Below are 14,634 nucleotides of genomic sequence, written 5' to 3'. Positions count from 1 at the left end.
TTGACTGGAAAGTGAACATCAGAGATTCCACCTTCCAAGAGCTGCCCACGCATCACCAATACACTCCACAGTTCTGGGAGTGCTCAGCACCCTCTGCCTCATGGTCAGCAAAGCTTAGGTCTGTAAGTAGGTATTAATGTTGAAGTTTTTACCTATGGGATGAGAGTCACCAGCAGCCTTCAAGGAGCTGCATTTTGTATATAGTGGAAACCATATATAAATATTAGAGTAGTGGAAACCAGGCAACTGTGGTGATGCCCACGTGCCCGAGTAGCTTCAGTTCAGCTCAGAGGAGTTTTAGGGTCCTTTCTTTGTGTTAAAGCCCACAGCTGGTCTCACTGGGGGCATCTTTTCTTCCCTCCTGTGCGCAGGCGTCATCGCGGTGGTGATCTTCACCATCCTGTGCACCCTGGTGTTCCTGATCCGCTACATGTTCCGCCACAAGGGAACCTACCACACCAACGAGGCCAAAGGGGCAGAGTCAGCCGAGAGCGCCGACGCCGCCATCATGAACAACGACCCCAACTTCACGGAGACCATCGACGAGAGCAAGAAGGAATGGCTTATCTAAGCCCACGGGGATGGGGCCTGGGGTGGGATGTGAGCTGGGCCAGGGTGGGACTGGGGTGACTCTTGAAGTGGAGAGAGAACACTCTGTGTCAGACACTTGAGCACACATAGGATAAAAAGATCAGCACAACTGGAGGAGCAAGTGACAGGAAAATACCACTGAGACTGGAGAAAAAAAAAGAATATCTCAAGCATTTAAGAAAAAATACTTTTTAACATTTATTTACAGCAAATTGCCCCTTCTGTATCCCAACAACTACAACAAAGAGCAGTTTTGCAGCTTCAGCACTGGTTACAATTTTCAGTAATACCTGTCTATTTCTGTGTGTATTTAGAGATGTTCTGGATACCTGTGACAAGAAACAGGGCTGGTTTTTTATATTTTTAAAAGCTGTTTAAAATGTGGATAGCTCTGTCCTGAGAGCAAGTGGCAGCCCTTTCATCCTGACGTTGTGTTCCCTCCTGGCTGGCCACTTCCCCACCCTCAGCCCCACACCTTTGTGACCACATCACCGTTTATTTGGGTGACATTGATTCAGGGGGGTGGGATAGGGGGTGAGGACTCATGCAAATCTTATTCACCAGTTTCTCAACATCTCATCCGCCCATGTCAGCCCTGGCAGGACCCATCTTCTTGACCCAGGCACTTCACTGATTGTGTGCAATTCTCATCAGCAATGTAAAAATACTGTTATTATGACTACTATTACTAAAGAGGATTATCATAAAGCACAGGAGGCTTTAAAGGTTTTTTGTATTATTTTGTTGGTCTTTGAGGGAGGATGATGCTGTGTGAGTCTGTAGACCTAGTCAGTTCCTGTGTCTTTGTCCATGGCACCAGGTCACCACCTGAGGCACATGCCAAGTTAAACTCAGCTCTGCCTGTGGCATATTGGCATATTCTGTACATTGTAGTAGGGAATTAGAGCCAGACTTTGTTTGCTTCTGTTTCTTCTTAATAGGCTGTCATAGAAGTATTAGTACAGCTTTACTCAGTGCATTTGAACCCAGGGACTTCACATCCTTTTTTTTCAACTTGAGAGTAGCAATTTATTCCTTAAATCCCTTGTTTCACTCCCTTTGCAAGGAAAGCCTCCGCTGGCAGTGTTTGCACAGCCAGGAAGGTGCGGCAAAGGAAGCTTGAAAACTCTGCCTCCTGAGCACGTGAGGAACACAGAGCACACAGGGGAGAGTTACTTTTCAATACAGAGATTTACCCCAACTATTTTACTGTCTTTGTAAGGCATTTTTAAGAATAGCAAGGCCAATGCCAAGTACAGCATTGCATCCCATTTTTCCTCTCAAATCAGGAAAGTCCTAGGTGTCACCTGAGCAGCAGGCAGGCAGCTGGCAGGAAAGACAAAGCGGCAGCCTGAAGACTTAATATTCTTTAGTGGCAATAATTTAACAAAGCTTTAGCTTGCCCTCTATAGAGAAGCATGATTCTCCTGTGGTCTGAACTGATAGGAATTTAAGGCCTTAGTGGACAGGTCTTGCAGTGGAACAGAATGAAGTAATGAATATACTGCAGTGCTTTGCCATGTGCTGAAAGAACAGAATCAATACCAGGAATTTCCCTTTAAAAGTATTTATTCTTCTGACAGTCCTAGATTTGCTTTGTCTTTAATATTTCTTGGTTTAGTATGCACAGATTTAATTCCTTTTTCTGCACACGAAAGATTTATTTTTCACCCAAACATGCAATCTACTACACTGAGCAGTGCTGGCATTTTTGATTTCATTCTCTCTTTTGTTGCAACTTTCATTATTCTAATTGACACTTTAAAAATGGAAAAAAAAACATATAGGGAAAAGAAAATATTGGAGTCTTACCAGACAAGACATTGATAAGCACAATTTGTCAGAAAGTCAGGCAAGGTCATTTGGGTTTTAAGGATGGTAGCCTAAAGTCCTGTTTTGGAGGAACATTATCATTGAACATAGATATCCAAGCAAATCAAGCCCATTAATTTCTTCTATTTATGGATTTGAAATTAGCGTACAAAAAAGTTGCCAGTTTTAAAAGCAATTACTGTTTCTCAGGTAACATACAAGGCAGAGAGGTTCAGGTAGGCATAAAAATTACCTCTGTTACTCTTGTGCTCTGCAGTCTTTTGCCTTGCCTCCAGTATTAATCTCTGCCTCTCTTGTCTGTAATCAAGCAGATGAGTCCTGGGTTTAATCATGGGTGCAAAATGAGTCTTCTCACCTTGGGGAATATCAGCAGGGGATGGATCTACCGTGTACCACCACTCAGCAAACTACCTAGAAATCCCAGATGTCTCTGTAAGGTTGAAAAGGCATTATCTTTTCTCTATGATTTTATGTTTCATTTTATTTCAATGGTATTTTAGTCCACTCTGAAAAACATCCTTGCCTGCAACTTCAAGCTACCAAGAGAAGCGAACAGAGCATCATTTGCATAGATTGGCATTTGATTTGCGGAAAAAACCACTCTTAATCTGAATTTAATGTCTGTGAGGAAGATCAGACTTCTGTATCCTGAGAGACTAGAGTCTTCTGCTACTTTATGTGGGAGAGACAAATTTAACAGCCATAGTGCAAATAGTGCTGAGGCCAAAAGCCTCAGCATGGCATTAGAAGGGAAAGATGGCTTGGTCTCCATGTCTAACCAAATTCTTGGCAAAGCAAGAGACAGTTGTCTCTGGTTATGGTAGTGAGGCCTGTCATATCTATTCACTGATTTTCTAAAAAATTACCAGCTAATCTCCCATAACCCAGGGAGATTAAGTGAGAACTTCTGGGAAATAACCTTTGACCATTGCATAAACAATAGTTATGAATTAGTGTCTTAAGTTTGAAAAACAGCTTAAATTTCTGAAATCAAGTCAAGGTCATCTGCACCTCTCTATTTACTAGACACCATGGACCTTTTTCTGTAAAATACATTAGTGCTGTGTTAAAATACAGTCACTTTCATAACCTAGAAACCTTTAAATATTAGAATTCTTGATTCTCCTTAAATTGGACCTTAGACATGATATTATCAACAAGCAGCTGTCTCTGTAGAGGGCTTTGGTGACTTTGGCTGAATTCCTGCCTTTCTGCTTTGTATTTCATTTCTGAGAATGGTGTATGTTTAATTATAGGCCCTGGTCATTCAGCATGCTGGCAGTGAAGTAGGAGCAGTGAAGCAGGAGATGTAGCCTGTGTATTTTGCTAGCACTGTATCTATTCTGAGAATTTCTTCCACTGCAAGCCTATCATTGAAGGCTGAAACAACATCCATAGTTTATTTCACCCACTCTTACTTGTGCCAAAAATCCATGTTGTTCAACAGGTATGAGGGAAAATCTGTTTGAGGGGAGAGTGGATCCTGCTTTTGTAAAACTCTGTACTTTCCCCAAAGAATATTAAAATAATCAGTCTTTTATCATGTGTTTTGTAGCTGTTTCACCTATTTGAACTGTGCAGAGAAATGTAGCTTCTTGTACTGGTTTGGGAACCAAAGTGTCCCAGTTGTGTTTCTAAAGGGTCATTCCTGACACCACGGAAAACAACGGCAAAAGTGCCACCAGCAGTGAGGAGAGCAAGACTGGACTGGAGATCAGGGTTCCCAGTGTTAGTGAAATAATGTAAGCAATATTTTGGATTCTCATTCACAAGACTTGCAGACCACCAGGTAATGAGACATGGAGCTCCAAGGAGCCAAAACAATGGAAAACTTATTTTGATGTCAACCCAGTCTCAAGGAAAATCCGCAGTCCAGTCTGGCGATTTTGAATCAGCTGTTTCACACACTGCTTATTCCATATTTACTGATTGAAAACTCAGATGTATGAAATAGGAATATGTATCTTTAACACGTACTGGAGCATTTCCGCTTTGTACTATTTGTGTCTTAAACTTTACCTTTCCTTTTATATCTCTTCTAGCAGTTACCACTTCAAAGCTACAGCAGCATTTTAAGGTCATGCTCTAGGCAGCATGACATCTGTGAGAGGATGGGCGTCACAAATATTTTAGTAAGACTGCCAAAGCAGTGGTGTATATGTACAAGTTTATTATACTGGTAAGAATTCATTTAATTAAAACAATGTCCTTTAATAGCAGATGCGTCTAATTTCCAGGGTATCTTTTGAAATGCGAAGCTAAGTTTGACAAGCAATAGCTTTCAATATGGTTTATCCCATGAATGATTTTACATTCCATCAAGCATGGTAATCCTGAAAGGGTGTCATTCTTGAAAAGCAGAACCTAAATTCTGGTGATCAGATGTCATTATCCATCCTAGAAAAATTAAACAGAAATCTTGCCTGGTAACAGCAACAGCATGCAAATTAGAATGAATGAAGGGCAGTGTTTGTATGCAGAAATATCTTCTGTAAATGTCTTTCCTTTTAACTAAAGTTCTATTAGAAACCAGATTGGTAAATAAAGAGGAGGGAAAAAAAAGGAGAAATATACATTTGAAATAGTTTTAATCACCATGACAGCTGTTTAATCATGCTTTGTATATTCTTATTGTTGCCTGTATTTTTAACATCTCTAGTACCAGGAAATCAATTTGGAAAGGACAGAAGTCAGAAAGGCCTCTTAAGAAAAGACCCCTTGTACATGAAAAGAAGGTAAAAAACTTCAGAATGCAGTTATAGATAAGAAGAGAGGGTCCTAAAACCAGGGAAGATTTATTGAAGTGCAAGTATGTTCCTCTTGCATCAGTGTTACCTGTTACAAAGTGTACATCTGTACATGTTGAGGTGGGTAGACGGTCTGAGAGCAGGGTTTGGATAGAAATTTAATGACTGCCTTTCTGCTTTTTCCCTTTCTGATCACTTTGCAGATAGCAGCAAGCAGTTTGCTTTCAAACAAATTTGTTACTGCAGATTCTGTGGCATTGCCAGCCTAACAAGGGTTACATACGACAAATGACTGAGTGTGGGTTGTTTGCCTTCCTTTTCTATCATAACTCTGTCTTTTCCTTCATGAATGAGAGCCTTTTATTGAAACCGTCAAGAACAATGTATGCCCAGCTCAACAGACTTGTGTCTGTTCCTTTTAATAAACTACTTTATCAGGCTTTAAAATATTTTTATGACACGAAGCATTTTATAAAAGAACTGTGTTAAATGCACTTGAATGGGAGAGTGTGAAACCTAGGCAAAGAAGCATCAGTGCAGCAACCACCTGAGTCAGAGGCACTGTTGGTCTGTCTACAGCATGCATTGCCTTAACCACCTACCAAATCCCTGGATCCATCCAAGACCTTAACTTCCTTTGTGGAATATAGCACTGGCAAAGTCCTGGTGGGATACTGTGTTTAGAATGTGGTCAGACCACATTCTGACCATTCTTTTGTGCTGACTGTTGAAACCCGCAGAAGGAGAGGCACACTTTATGCAGGAATATTTCTCATTTCTATAGAAAAGCTCTAGGACCAAGAGATGGGAGTGAAGGTTCAAGTGTAAAGCCTGACTGATACTTGAACATTGTGACACAAAGAGTCTTTGCTCCCTTCTGCTGCCACATGTCTCACCACAGCCATGTGGGTGTGCACCTGCACCTCCAAAACCTAAGGCTGTTCAGGATACAGTGTCTGCACCACTTGGGCACTTGCTGCCATGATGTGGGTGAATAAGATACCAAACTTGCTCCAAATCCATGAGTCTGCAGTGCTAGCAAAATCACTCGCTCTTGAAATTAAGTGTGATTTTTAAGATAAACTCAGGCTGTGCCCTACAGTAGCAGGCACATATGGTGCCTCAAATGAGACAAGATTTGGACCTGATAATGGAAAAACAGTTATTTAGCAATCTGTAACACAGTTCTTTTAACTCACTTTCACATCTAAGCAGATTTTTCTTGAGGCACTATGCTCAAAACCCTTATTATGCCAACAACTTAAGAATCAGGAAGAAAAGCAGCCAATTTGTGGCTTTTTTATATAATAAGTCTTTTTTAAAAAGTCACTTACTGTAAAAACAATTTTGGTATCAACAGGTTCTTTCACAGAAAAGTATTTCTTTTCACTAATCTTCTATTTTCAAAATATCATGTGAGCAAAGTTGAGCAATTATTTAAGCACAACTAGAACCACTTCAGGGGTAAGATAATATTCGGGAAATATACATATAAGCAAATAACAAATTAAGTACATCCTGCTTCTTCTGTGATTCAGCAGCTTCCAATAATGTCTATTTGTACTCCCACTGCTGTTGTTTTGCTTAAGACCATCTGGATTAAACAACAAACATAAAAGTGTGTATCCTTAGTTTTGCCATAGATTAATGTTCTCACTTGATATGTAATAGCCTATTAAGGAAGGGCAAATTGTTATTTCCTCAGATTCCATAGCTTTAATTCTGCTGTCTTCAAGGGTCAGAGATGTACTATCACCATATTAATTGTTATAATGCAGAGGTATTTATACTGATGATATTCAACAACTAGCATTCTGAATTCTAGCACAAGGCTGCTCTAAGAAATTCTAATTTATTGAAAAGGTGGGTAAATAACTGGAATTCACAGAGCTGAAACTACTTCAGAGAATGTTTAGCATGCAGAAAAAGAAGCTGTACCAGAAAGAGTTTCTTGCCTTCCAGTAAGTAGCTTGGGGTAGGTACAATGCTGCTGCCAGTTATATATTGCCACATGTTCATTGCCTTTTTGGCCAAAATATCTGAGCTCCTGTCTTTCATATGCTTTGAAATAGGCTGTTGCAAGAGTACAGCTGAAGATGTAAAGCTTAAACAAGCTGCCCTAGGCTGCTGATGAGAGTACAGAGTCACAAGACCCAAACTCTTCTACCTGCTTAGAAGACAAGTCTCAGATGTGTTGCTGCCTGTCCCTGCCTTTTGTCACCTTTTCCCCATCTTACTGAACATCACAAATTGAAAGGGACCACAAAACACCTTCTGGTCCAACATTTTGTGGGAAAGGGAACCTAGATGAGATAATCTAGCACCCTGTCCAGTCATAATGCTTTTTTTCCCCATTGACTCCATTTCCAGGGTACTGGGCTATCAACAGGCTATTTAAGGCAGATAGAGTCACTGGAGCAAGGCAACAAACTCTTGAATCAGCCAGAAAACAGTAAATTTAGATGATTTAGGTCAGGTGGAAGCAGGCTTCATTTGGGGCATTCCCGGCCTAATAGCTCTCCTTCATTTCATCATGGCTTTGGTTAGCAGTGGAGCAACTAGCCAAGTCTGTGTGGAAGTATGGAAGATAAACTTGGCTGAATAAAGACAAGGGAGCCATCCCCTGTATGCTAATGTTTGCTCTCTAAAGTGCACATTCTCGTGCTTACAGTGTGTGAATCACTGCAGGAGTCTGACCTTGCCACGGGCAATAAATCCTTCACAAGTCGAACAAATAGCCCTGCACTGCTTTGTCTTGAAAAACTCCTTTGGGCAAACGTTTAGAAGTAGATCTATGGTTTGCCATCATAAAACACTGGACACAGTATCAGCAGCTAGCTGTAAGTTATTTCTGTTGTAAAATCAAGGTCTGTCTGCAGAGTTTTTCTCTTGCGCTAATGAGACCTTTATTCCTGGAGCATAAACTGCTACAACAGAGCAAGGTAACAAGCCTTTGCTGCACACTCTGAAGCACAGTGTAAAGTCCCTTTCACTGCATGGTTCCTGGTAAGAGTAAGGAGTAAGATCTCTGTAGACAGCTAATATTTCTTTTTTTCCAAACCCCTCTACCCATTACTTTCCTTTTTTCCAAACCCCTCTACCCATTACTCCAAGGAAAGAAAATTGCTGACAGTTCTGGGTTTTTTCACATCTCTTTCTCTACTTTAGAAGCGCTCCCTCTCACTGACAAATTTACTACCTTTTACTGCCACCTTTAAACTCCTTCCCAGTCATGCTTGCTACATTGACCAAGGTGAAGCCTTTCACCATCCTAAAATGTAATCATTGTAGTGGACGGGTTATGGCCACTCCATTCCTGTCATCTTTTATATTTGCAGTAGGCTTTTATCTGTTCATGGTACTCAGTGACTGAAAGTGCAAGTTTGGTTTCTGCCATCTGCAGCATTATTTTATAACTTGTTTGTATCTGTTCCAAAATCACAGCATTGCCTGGCAGAGGGAGTCTGGAAATTAGGCAGCTGCACTTCATTCCATTCAGCATGGTTACTTTCTATTGCTTGGTTCAAATTTTCCCAAGAGATATCAATAATGAAATTAATGCCTGGCAAAAGCTAGCATCTATTTTTCTTAGGGCCACAAGATGTCAGATTGAGCTCTCAGCCATCAACTTCCCTTGTGCTTTTATAGCAGCTATACAAGGCTGCTGGTAATCTCCAAAGTAGGACACCAAAAAATTACATTATAAAAGCTTCTAGTGATTTTAGTCTCTTGGAGTGTTAAAGGTCCAGCTCAACAGGGCCAACAAGTCAGCACTCCTACAGGTTTCTGTTATGAACACATCCAAGAAAACCCTCAACACTGGTTATTAAATAATTTTATTTTCATTGGATCAGCATCTCTGAGAGGGAAAAAGTGCTTCTGTATGTGGAACACCTGAGATACTACACTCACCCTATTGTTACTCCTGCATTGTATCTGATCTTTTGAAGCTCCAACTTCTAAGAGAAGGGATCAGAGTCACTTGAATAAAGAAGGCTAAGGCATCACTTGGTTGCTATTAACTCTGAAACACAGAGAACTGCCCTTCCACAGATCTGCTTTGCATGGTCAGTCTCAGTCATACATGAGCAAAGGGGAACTTTCCCTCTGCTCTTCAATGGATCAAGACTCACCAGTGGGCTGGCTGGGCAGGTATCACATAAATTATCTTCAGTCCTAATGAGCTGACTCACACGTTGAGCAGCCAGAGTCCAGGGAGTTCTCTGACACAACAGCATGATTTGGCACAATATTCCTGAGAGGCTTCAGCTCCCCAGCAATTCTGCTACCCCGTTTGACTAGTGCTAATTAAGAGAAGCCTGATGGAATTTACCTGTACTGACTTAATCCTACATGTGGATGCCAATCCTAACTAAGAGTGCTTAATTTCATGGAGATTAAATAGATTTCCCCGCCATCATGGAGTGCTTGGGCTGTGCTCAGTCTGATGCTTCTTACTGACATATATAAATAGAGATATAGAGATAAATAGATATTTTTATGGAGATGTTTTATAAGTGGCCTTTACTTTGTGCATGGTAACTATTGCCAAACTTGTTATTTAGGAGCTACAGAAATGGCTGGTTCTGCAGTTTAGAAAGCAATCAGCTGTCTCTGTTGCAAGGGACACTTTGGGTACGGGCTGGGATTTTGGTTTTTATTATTCAACTATAATTTGCATGGTTTGGATTTGGGTTTTGTCTCAGTGTTGGTTTTTTTTTCTTTCCTCACTGGTTCTCTGGCAGGGATATATTGGGCTCAAGCAGGAACCTATTTCTCAGTCTTTGAGAGAAGGTTTGAAGCCATTGGTGCCATAAAACACATCAGAAACACCTGCCTTGCACAGCCTCTGATGTTGCTCAGTGTGAGGTCCTCAAAGCACAGTTTCTTTAGCAGTCTATTGGGGGTTTCACAGTGTAGTGAGGTACTCTGCTGGCTTTGCTTCACAAGATAGAAAACTAGCAACAGCTAGTTGCTGTTTTATGGGTATAGCCTTGTGAGCAGAAAAGGGATCAGCAGAGACTAGGACAAGAATGATGGTTCAGAATTAGATTCATATACATAGCAGTAGCAAAAGATTGTGAAAATTGCTACAGCAGCAGGTCATTTTACTTGCTTTCTTCTTTCACTCCCTTTTTCTTTCTTTCTTTTTTTTTTTTTTTTTTTTTACTACTGTTTGTAGTAATGCCACATCTGAGTAATTAATCTCTACAAGCCAGCCAGCTCTCAATAACCTGGGTTGTTGCTTAGGGATGGAAATGCAGTTGTCCTTTCTTACTGATCTAGTTCCTGCTGCTGTGGAGCAGTCTGTACCCAGGAAAAGACCAGGGCCATTAGCTATTAGGAGAGCAAAAGCAGCCTCTCACCCCTTCCCTCCAAACTAGGTGGAAAGCCAATCCCAGGGTTATGTGCCTACAAAGCTGGCCTAATTTCCTGTCAGGTGAACCAAGACCTTCTCTGTTTGCAGTTACTCTAGTCCACAGGTTTCTTTCTTGAGCACAATTTTCCCATGGGACGCATAACCAGGAGATGATGGTTACCCTAACTAAACAAAAATGTGTATATTAAAAAACATCCTAATCTGAAAGTATAGTGTATCTGAGATTCCTCTGTTATAGACACTTAGTCTAAAAGATTTATGGCTACATTTGCTATGTTATGCTTGAATAAACATATAATTCATTGAAATACACAAGACTGATAAAAGTAATATGATCTCTTTAAGGAGAATAAACTGTTTGTAAATTTATAAAGAGTATAATCTGTTAGGCCTTATTTGAAGTATGTACCGTGGTTTGGTAAAAGTACAACATTAAAAGAGCCTTGCCAGATGAGGAGTGGTTTTTTGTGTGTGTCTGCATGTGTGGTTCCTTTGGAATATTTGACATCTTCATTTAACACAAAAAAAAAAAAAAAAAACCAAAACAAAACAAAATGAAAAAAAAACCAAAAAAACCCAAAAAAACAACCTTTACAGACTGTGTAGAAGGGCCTGAGATAAAGTGCAGAGGGCTCTTCAGATTTCTGTGTAGAGTGACTCCATGGAGGGAACGGGTGAATCTTCTGAATAATTTGGACCCAGTTTCTTTTGGAAACAAAAGTGGTTGGTCACACTACTGTCTGGCTTGAGATTTTTTACAGATGTTTTCATAACATCAGTAGAAAGAATTCAGACCAATGCACATGCAAATATTGATTATTTAATAGGGGAAAGATCTGAGGAAGCTTTAGGTCCCTTCAGAGCAAGAGCTGGTGCACCACAGGCTGGGGACACGTGGTCACTGAACAGTGACTACTGTTGCCCATGGAGCTGCTCATTAGGGGGACAGACATCCTAGAGCCTGTTCTCCCTGCAATCATCCTCCTGCCCTGGCCCCCTGCAGACCAGCAACAGCTTGCTGGCACACAATGGGCTGCTACTCCTGCTTCTCCTGCCAGTTCTCCCTCTGTGTGCAGCCCAGCTGTGAGCACTGAAGACATGCCAGTGCTTCCCACAGAGCAGAAAGCCACACTGTTGTTATACTCATGGTGCAATGGCCTGCTGCCTCTCTGTGCAACGTTTTTGGGTTTCCTCAGCTGGCTCCCAATTGCAGGCAGCTCTTCCTCCCTCAGGCCACCATGTGAGCCCTTCCCTGAAATTCAGCAAGAGAAAGAAGGTCTGCCTGGAGATTGGAGGGCAGAGGGATTCTCATCTCTGACAACCCTCTGGTTTGCCAGTGGAATCTCAGGAGGTCCCTTCAGCCTCTGAGGGATGCAGCCCAGGGTAGGTCAGATCAAAGGTGTGCCTCATCTCATGGCCTGGTTTTGTCATGCCCAAAAGCAGATGTCTGGGGACAACAATAACAGCAAGTCCACATCACAAAGCTCTACTTCCTCAGAAGAGCCTCTCAGCTGCCAACCATGGGCAGCAAAAGGACTTTTGGGGCCAGAGGTGTTTTTAAATGTGTAATCATTTATTTCAAATCTACTTGCCATGTGCTTGTGCATAACAAGTGAGATCTCCTCACAGCTCTAGTCCTTTCAAAACTGTGAATTGCTGTGCTATTTAATTTTAAAAACCCACCAGCAACTGAGCAAGAAGGGGAGTTTTTCTTTATGTCTGCTTGCTAATGAAACAACCTCACCATGACTTAAAGCAGAGATGCAAAAGAAATCTCTCCAATCTAATTTGTGTTCTGCACAGTTCCAATTATATCCCTGCACGTGCCCACAAAGATCACTGCATTTTGTAATGCTACACTGAGGACAGACTGCACAGCCTTGATACCCAGATAAATCTGCAGCCCTGTGCGATTTGACTTCTGACTGATACTTCCCATCACCACCTAACAAGATTTGTAGCTTGATCCTGCTCTAGAGAATTATTTTTTTCTGTGACTTCCTCATCTATCACTGTTCATGGAGAGTCATGTTCCTTGCATGAGAGGCAGGCAGACAGACATTCTGCTTTTTCTCCCTCCCTGTTCAAAGACAGGCCCCAGCAGCATGGCCGCAGGCTGCCTGACCCTGCCAGCTCCAGCCTGAGCAGCAGCAGCAGCAGCTTTTGGGGAAGAGGGGCAGGGGGACCTGTGTGAGGTGACCTATCCAAGGAGTTCAAAGCAGGGACAGACTGAAGCTGGAAGGCTTGCTGGAGGGAGAGCAAGACAACAAGCTTCAGGGATGGCAGAAAGAAAGATTTTTCCTAGAGCCCTGACAGAGCCTTTGTTAATTTTGCTGCAGCCCAGGAGGGCCTGGAAAGTCATTGAACTGAGAGCAAGGGTGAAAGAAAGGGGCTGGCCTAGGAAGGCAATGCAGACAAGGGAAAGACCTGCTTTATTTCTCCTCTGAATCAGCCATCAAAGCTGAGAGGTTGTTTTGTCTTGCTTTTCTTTGTTTTCAGAAGTTCCCTTGTGCTAGGTTGGTTTTGGATTAAACCTATGTGATGGAAAAGCACCTTTGGTACATTCACATCCAGGAAGAGCTGTAGGCACTGCTACCCCAGGGTCCTGATCCCATGTAAACCAAGAAAAGCCAGAGGCACTTGACCTCTCCAAACCTCTCCATTCTCATGGATTACATCTGTGATGTTTCATGATGCATTTCTTCAGCAGTCTCTTCCCAGAGGAGGGGTTTACCTCATCTTGATTACCAATCTTGTCTGAATCTCTAAGTGCGGCAGTGCCCTGTGGGGGATTCTGGAGTCAAAAGCCCCAGGAGGAGAGGAAAAGAGCAACTCTGACAGCTTTGTTTCTCCCACCAGCCTTTGTGCCACTCCCTCACGCCTCTCCCAGTGTTTTGTACCTCTACATTTCATAGTATCCTCCATTTCATTCGTATCCTCAAGCACACAGCTGATTGAGCACTGCTTCTCCCCAAACTGTGAACAATGCACCTCATCTTCTGTCTTTAGAGGACACAGTTGGAAACCCTGAAGATCCTGAAAGAGTTTCAGCTACTCCTCTTTCTTCCAACAGGCATGAAGTTTATCAATGCTGAAAATGCATCATTGGAGTGCCTGCTCCTCTAGGGAGGTCAGCTTGGTTTTTATTCCAGGAGTGTTAGGAAGGAAATCTTCACTAGCTGGAAAAAAAGGGTTCCCACACCCTCTTTACTAATGGTTTGATCACTAAGATGAGGCAAAGAACTGCATAGATACAGCAGGTTCAAACTGCGAAATATCTTAGCAGGATACAGTGAAGGGAAGGGTAGAACCAAGGGATTTAGCTGCTTGATTTGATTTATAGGGAATATAGCAAAGAAGCATTTTAAATCCTATCAAACACGAAGCCTCAGAAATCAATGAGACAGGATATCCCTCTGCAGCATTGTGCTGGGTAAGCCTGTTAATCTCCAAATCCTTCATTTGTTTCATGATGGGACGTTGTAGGCAGCTCACCACTACCCCCTTTTCTCCATTTGCAGATGCCTGTACATTTAGCTGGATAAGAAGTAAAGTGAAAGTGCTACTTTTGTGTGTAAGGGATTTGGGTGGAATACTTTCTACTGTGCTGAAAGAAGACTTAAAGAAAGTCAGGGATTCAAGCTGTAGTGGGGTTTTTTTTGGTTTTGTTTTTGGTTTTTTTTGGTTTGTTTGTTTGTTTGTTTGTTTTGCGAGGGTGTAGTTTGGTTTGGTTTCTGCTTTTTTTTTTTTTCTGAAAGAGAGGGAAATGGCAGTCCCTGGTCAAACATTTCTCAGATTAAGACACACTCCTGTGATCTGCTGTAAGAAACTTCCTGCAGGTCTCACACTGCCGTGGTCAGTCGCGTAACCTGTTCCAGCCACCAGTCTTCATGCCAGGCACTGGGCTGTGTGGAAGCTGTTCTGACCTCTGCATGCAGGGAGCTGTGAAGGAGGTGAACCTGTGTGCCACGTCCTAGGAACCTGGATGTGGGGAGCAGGGTGCACTGAGAGTTACCAGCAGGCACATAGTCAGTCCCCACCACAGCAGGAGCATCACGGCTGTCGGAACCCAGGACATCCCTC

At 42.1% G+C, this 14,634-nt stretch overlaps 1 protein-coding gene across 3 annotated transcripts in view; it reads left to right on the top strand.

The window, feature by feature from the left end:
* CNTNAP2 (contactin associated protein like 2) overlaps positions 1-11,005 on the top strand; it is a 1,021,862-nt gene extending 1,010,857 nt beyond the window's left edge. For 2 of the 3 annotated variants that reach the window (XM_030970935.1, XM_030970936.1), the window contains one exon: positions 372-623. In XM_030970935.1, coding sequence (XP_030826795.1) covers positions 372-571 — 200 coding nt within the window. In that variant the 3' untranslated portion in view covers positions 572-623. Of the gene's footprint in view, positions 1-371 lie in introns of all 3 variants that reach the window. The other variant, XM_030970934.1, reaches the window with a different exon arrangement.
* The last annotated feature ends 3,629 nt before the right edge of the window (positions 11,006-14,634 follow it).

This window comes from Camarhynchus parvulus, chromosome 2 (assembly GCF_901933205.1).
Source record: "Camarhynchus parvulus chromosome 2, STF_HiC, whole genome shotgun sequence".
In the NCBI taxonomy this organism is placed as follows: domain Eukaryota; kingdom Metazoa; phylum Chordata; class Aves; order Passeriformes; family Thraupidae; genus Camarhynchus; species Camarhynchus parvulus.
The sequence above is the reverse complement of the archived record's forward strand: the minus strand, read 5'-3'. Positions and strand labels throughout refer to the sequence as shown.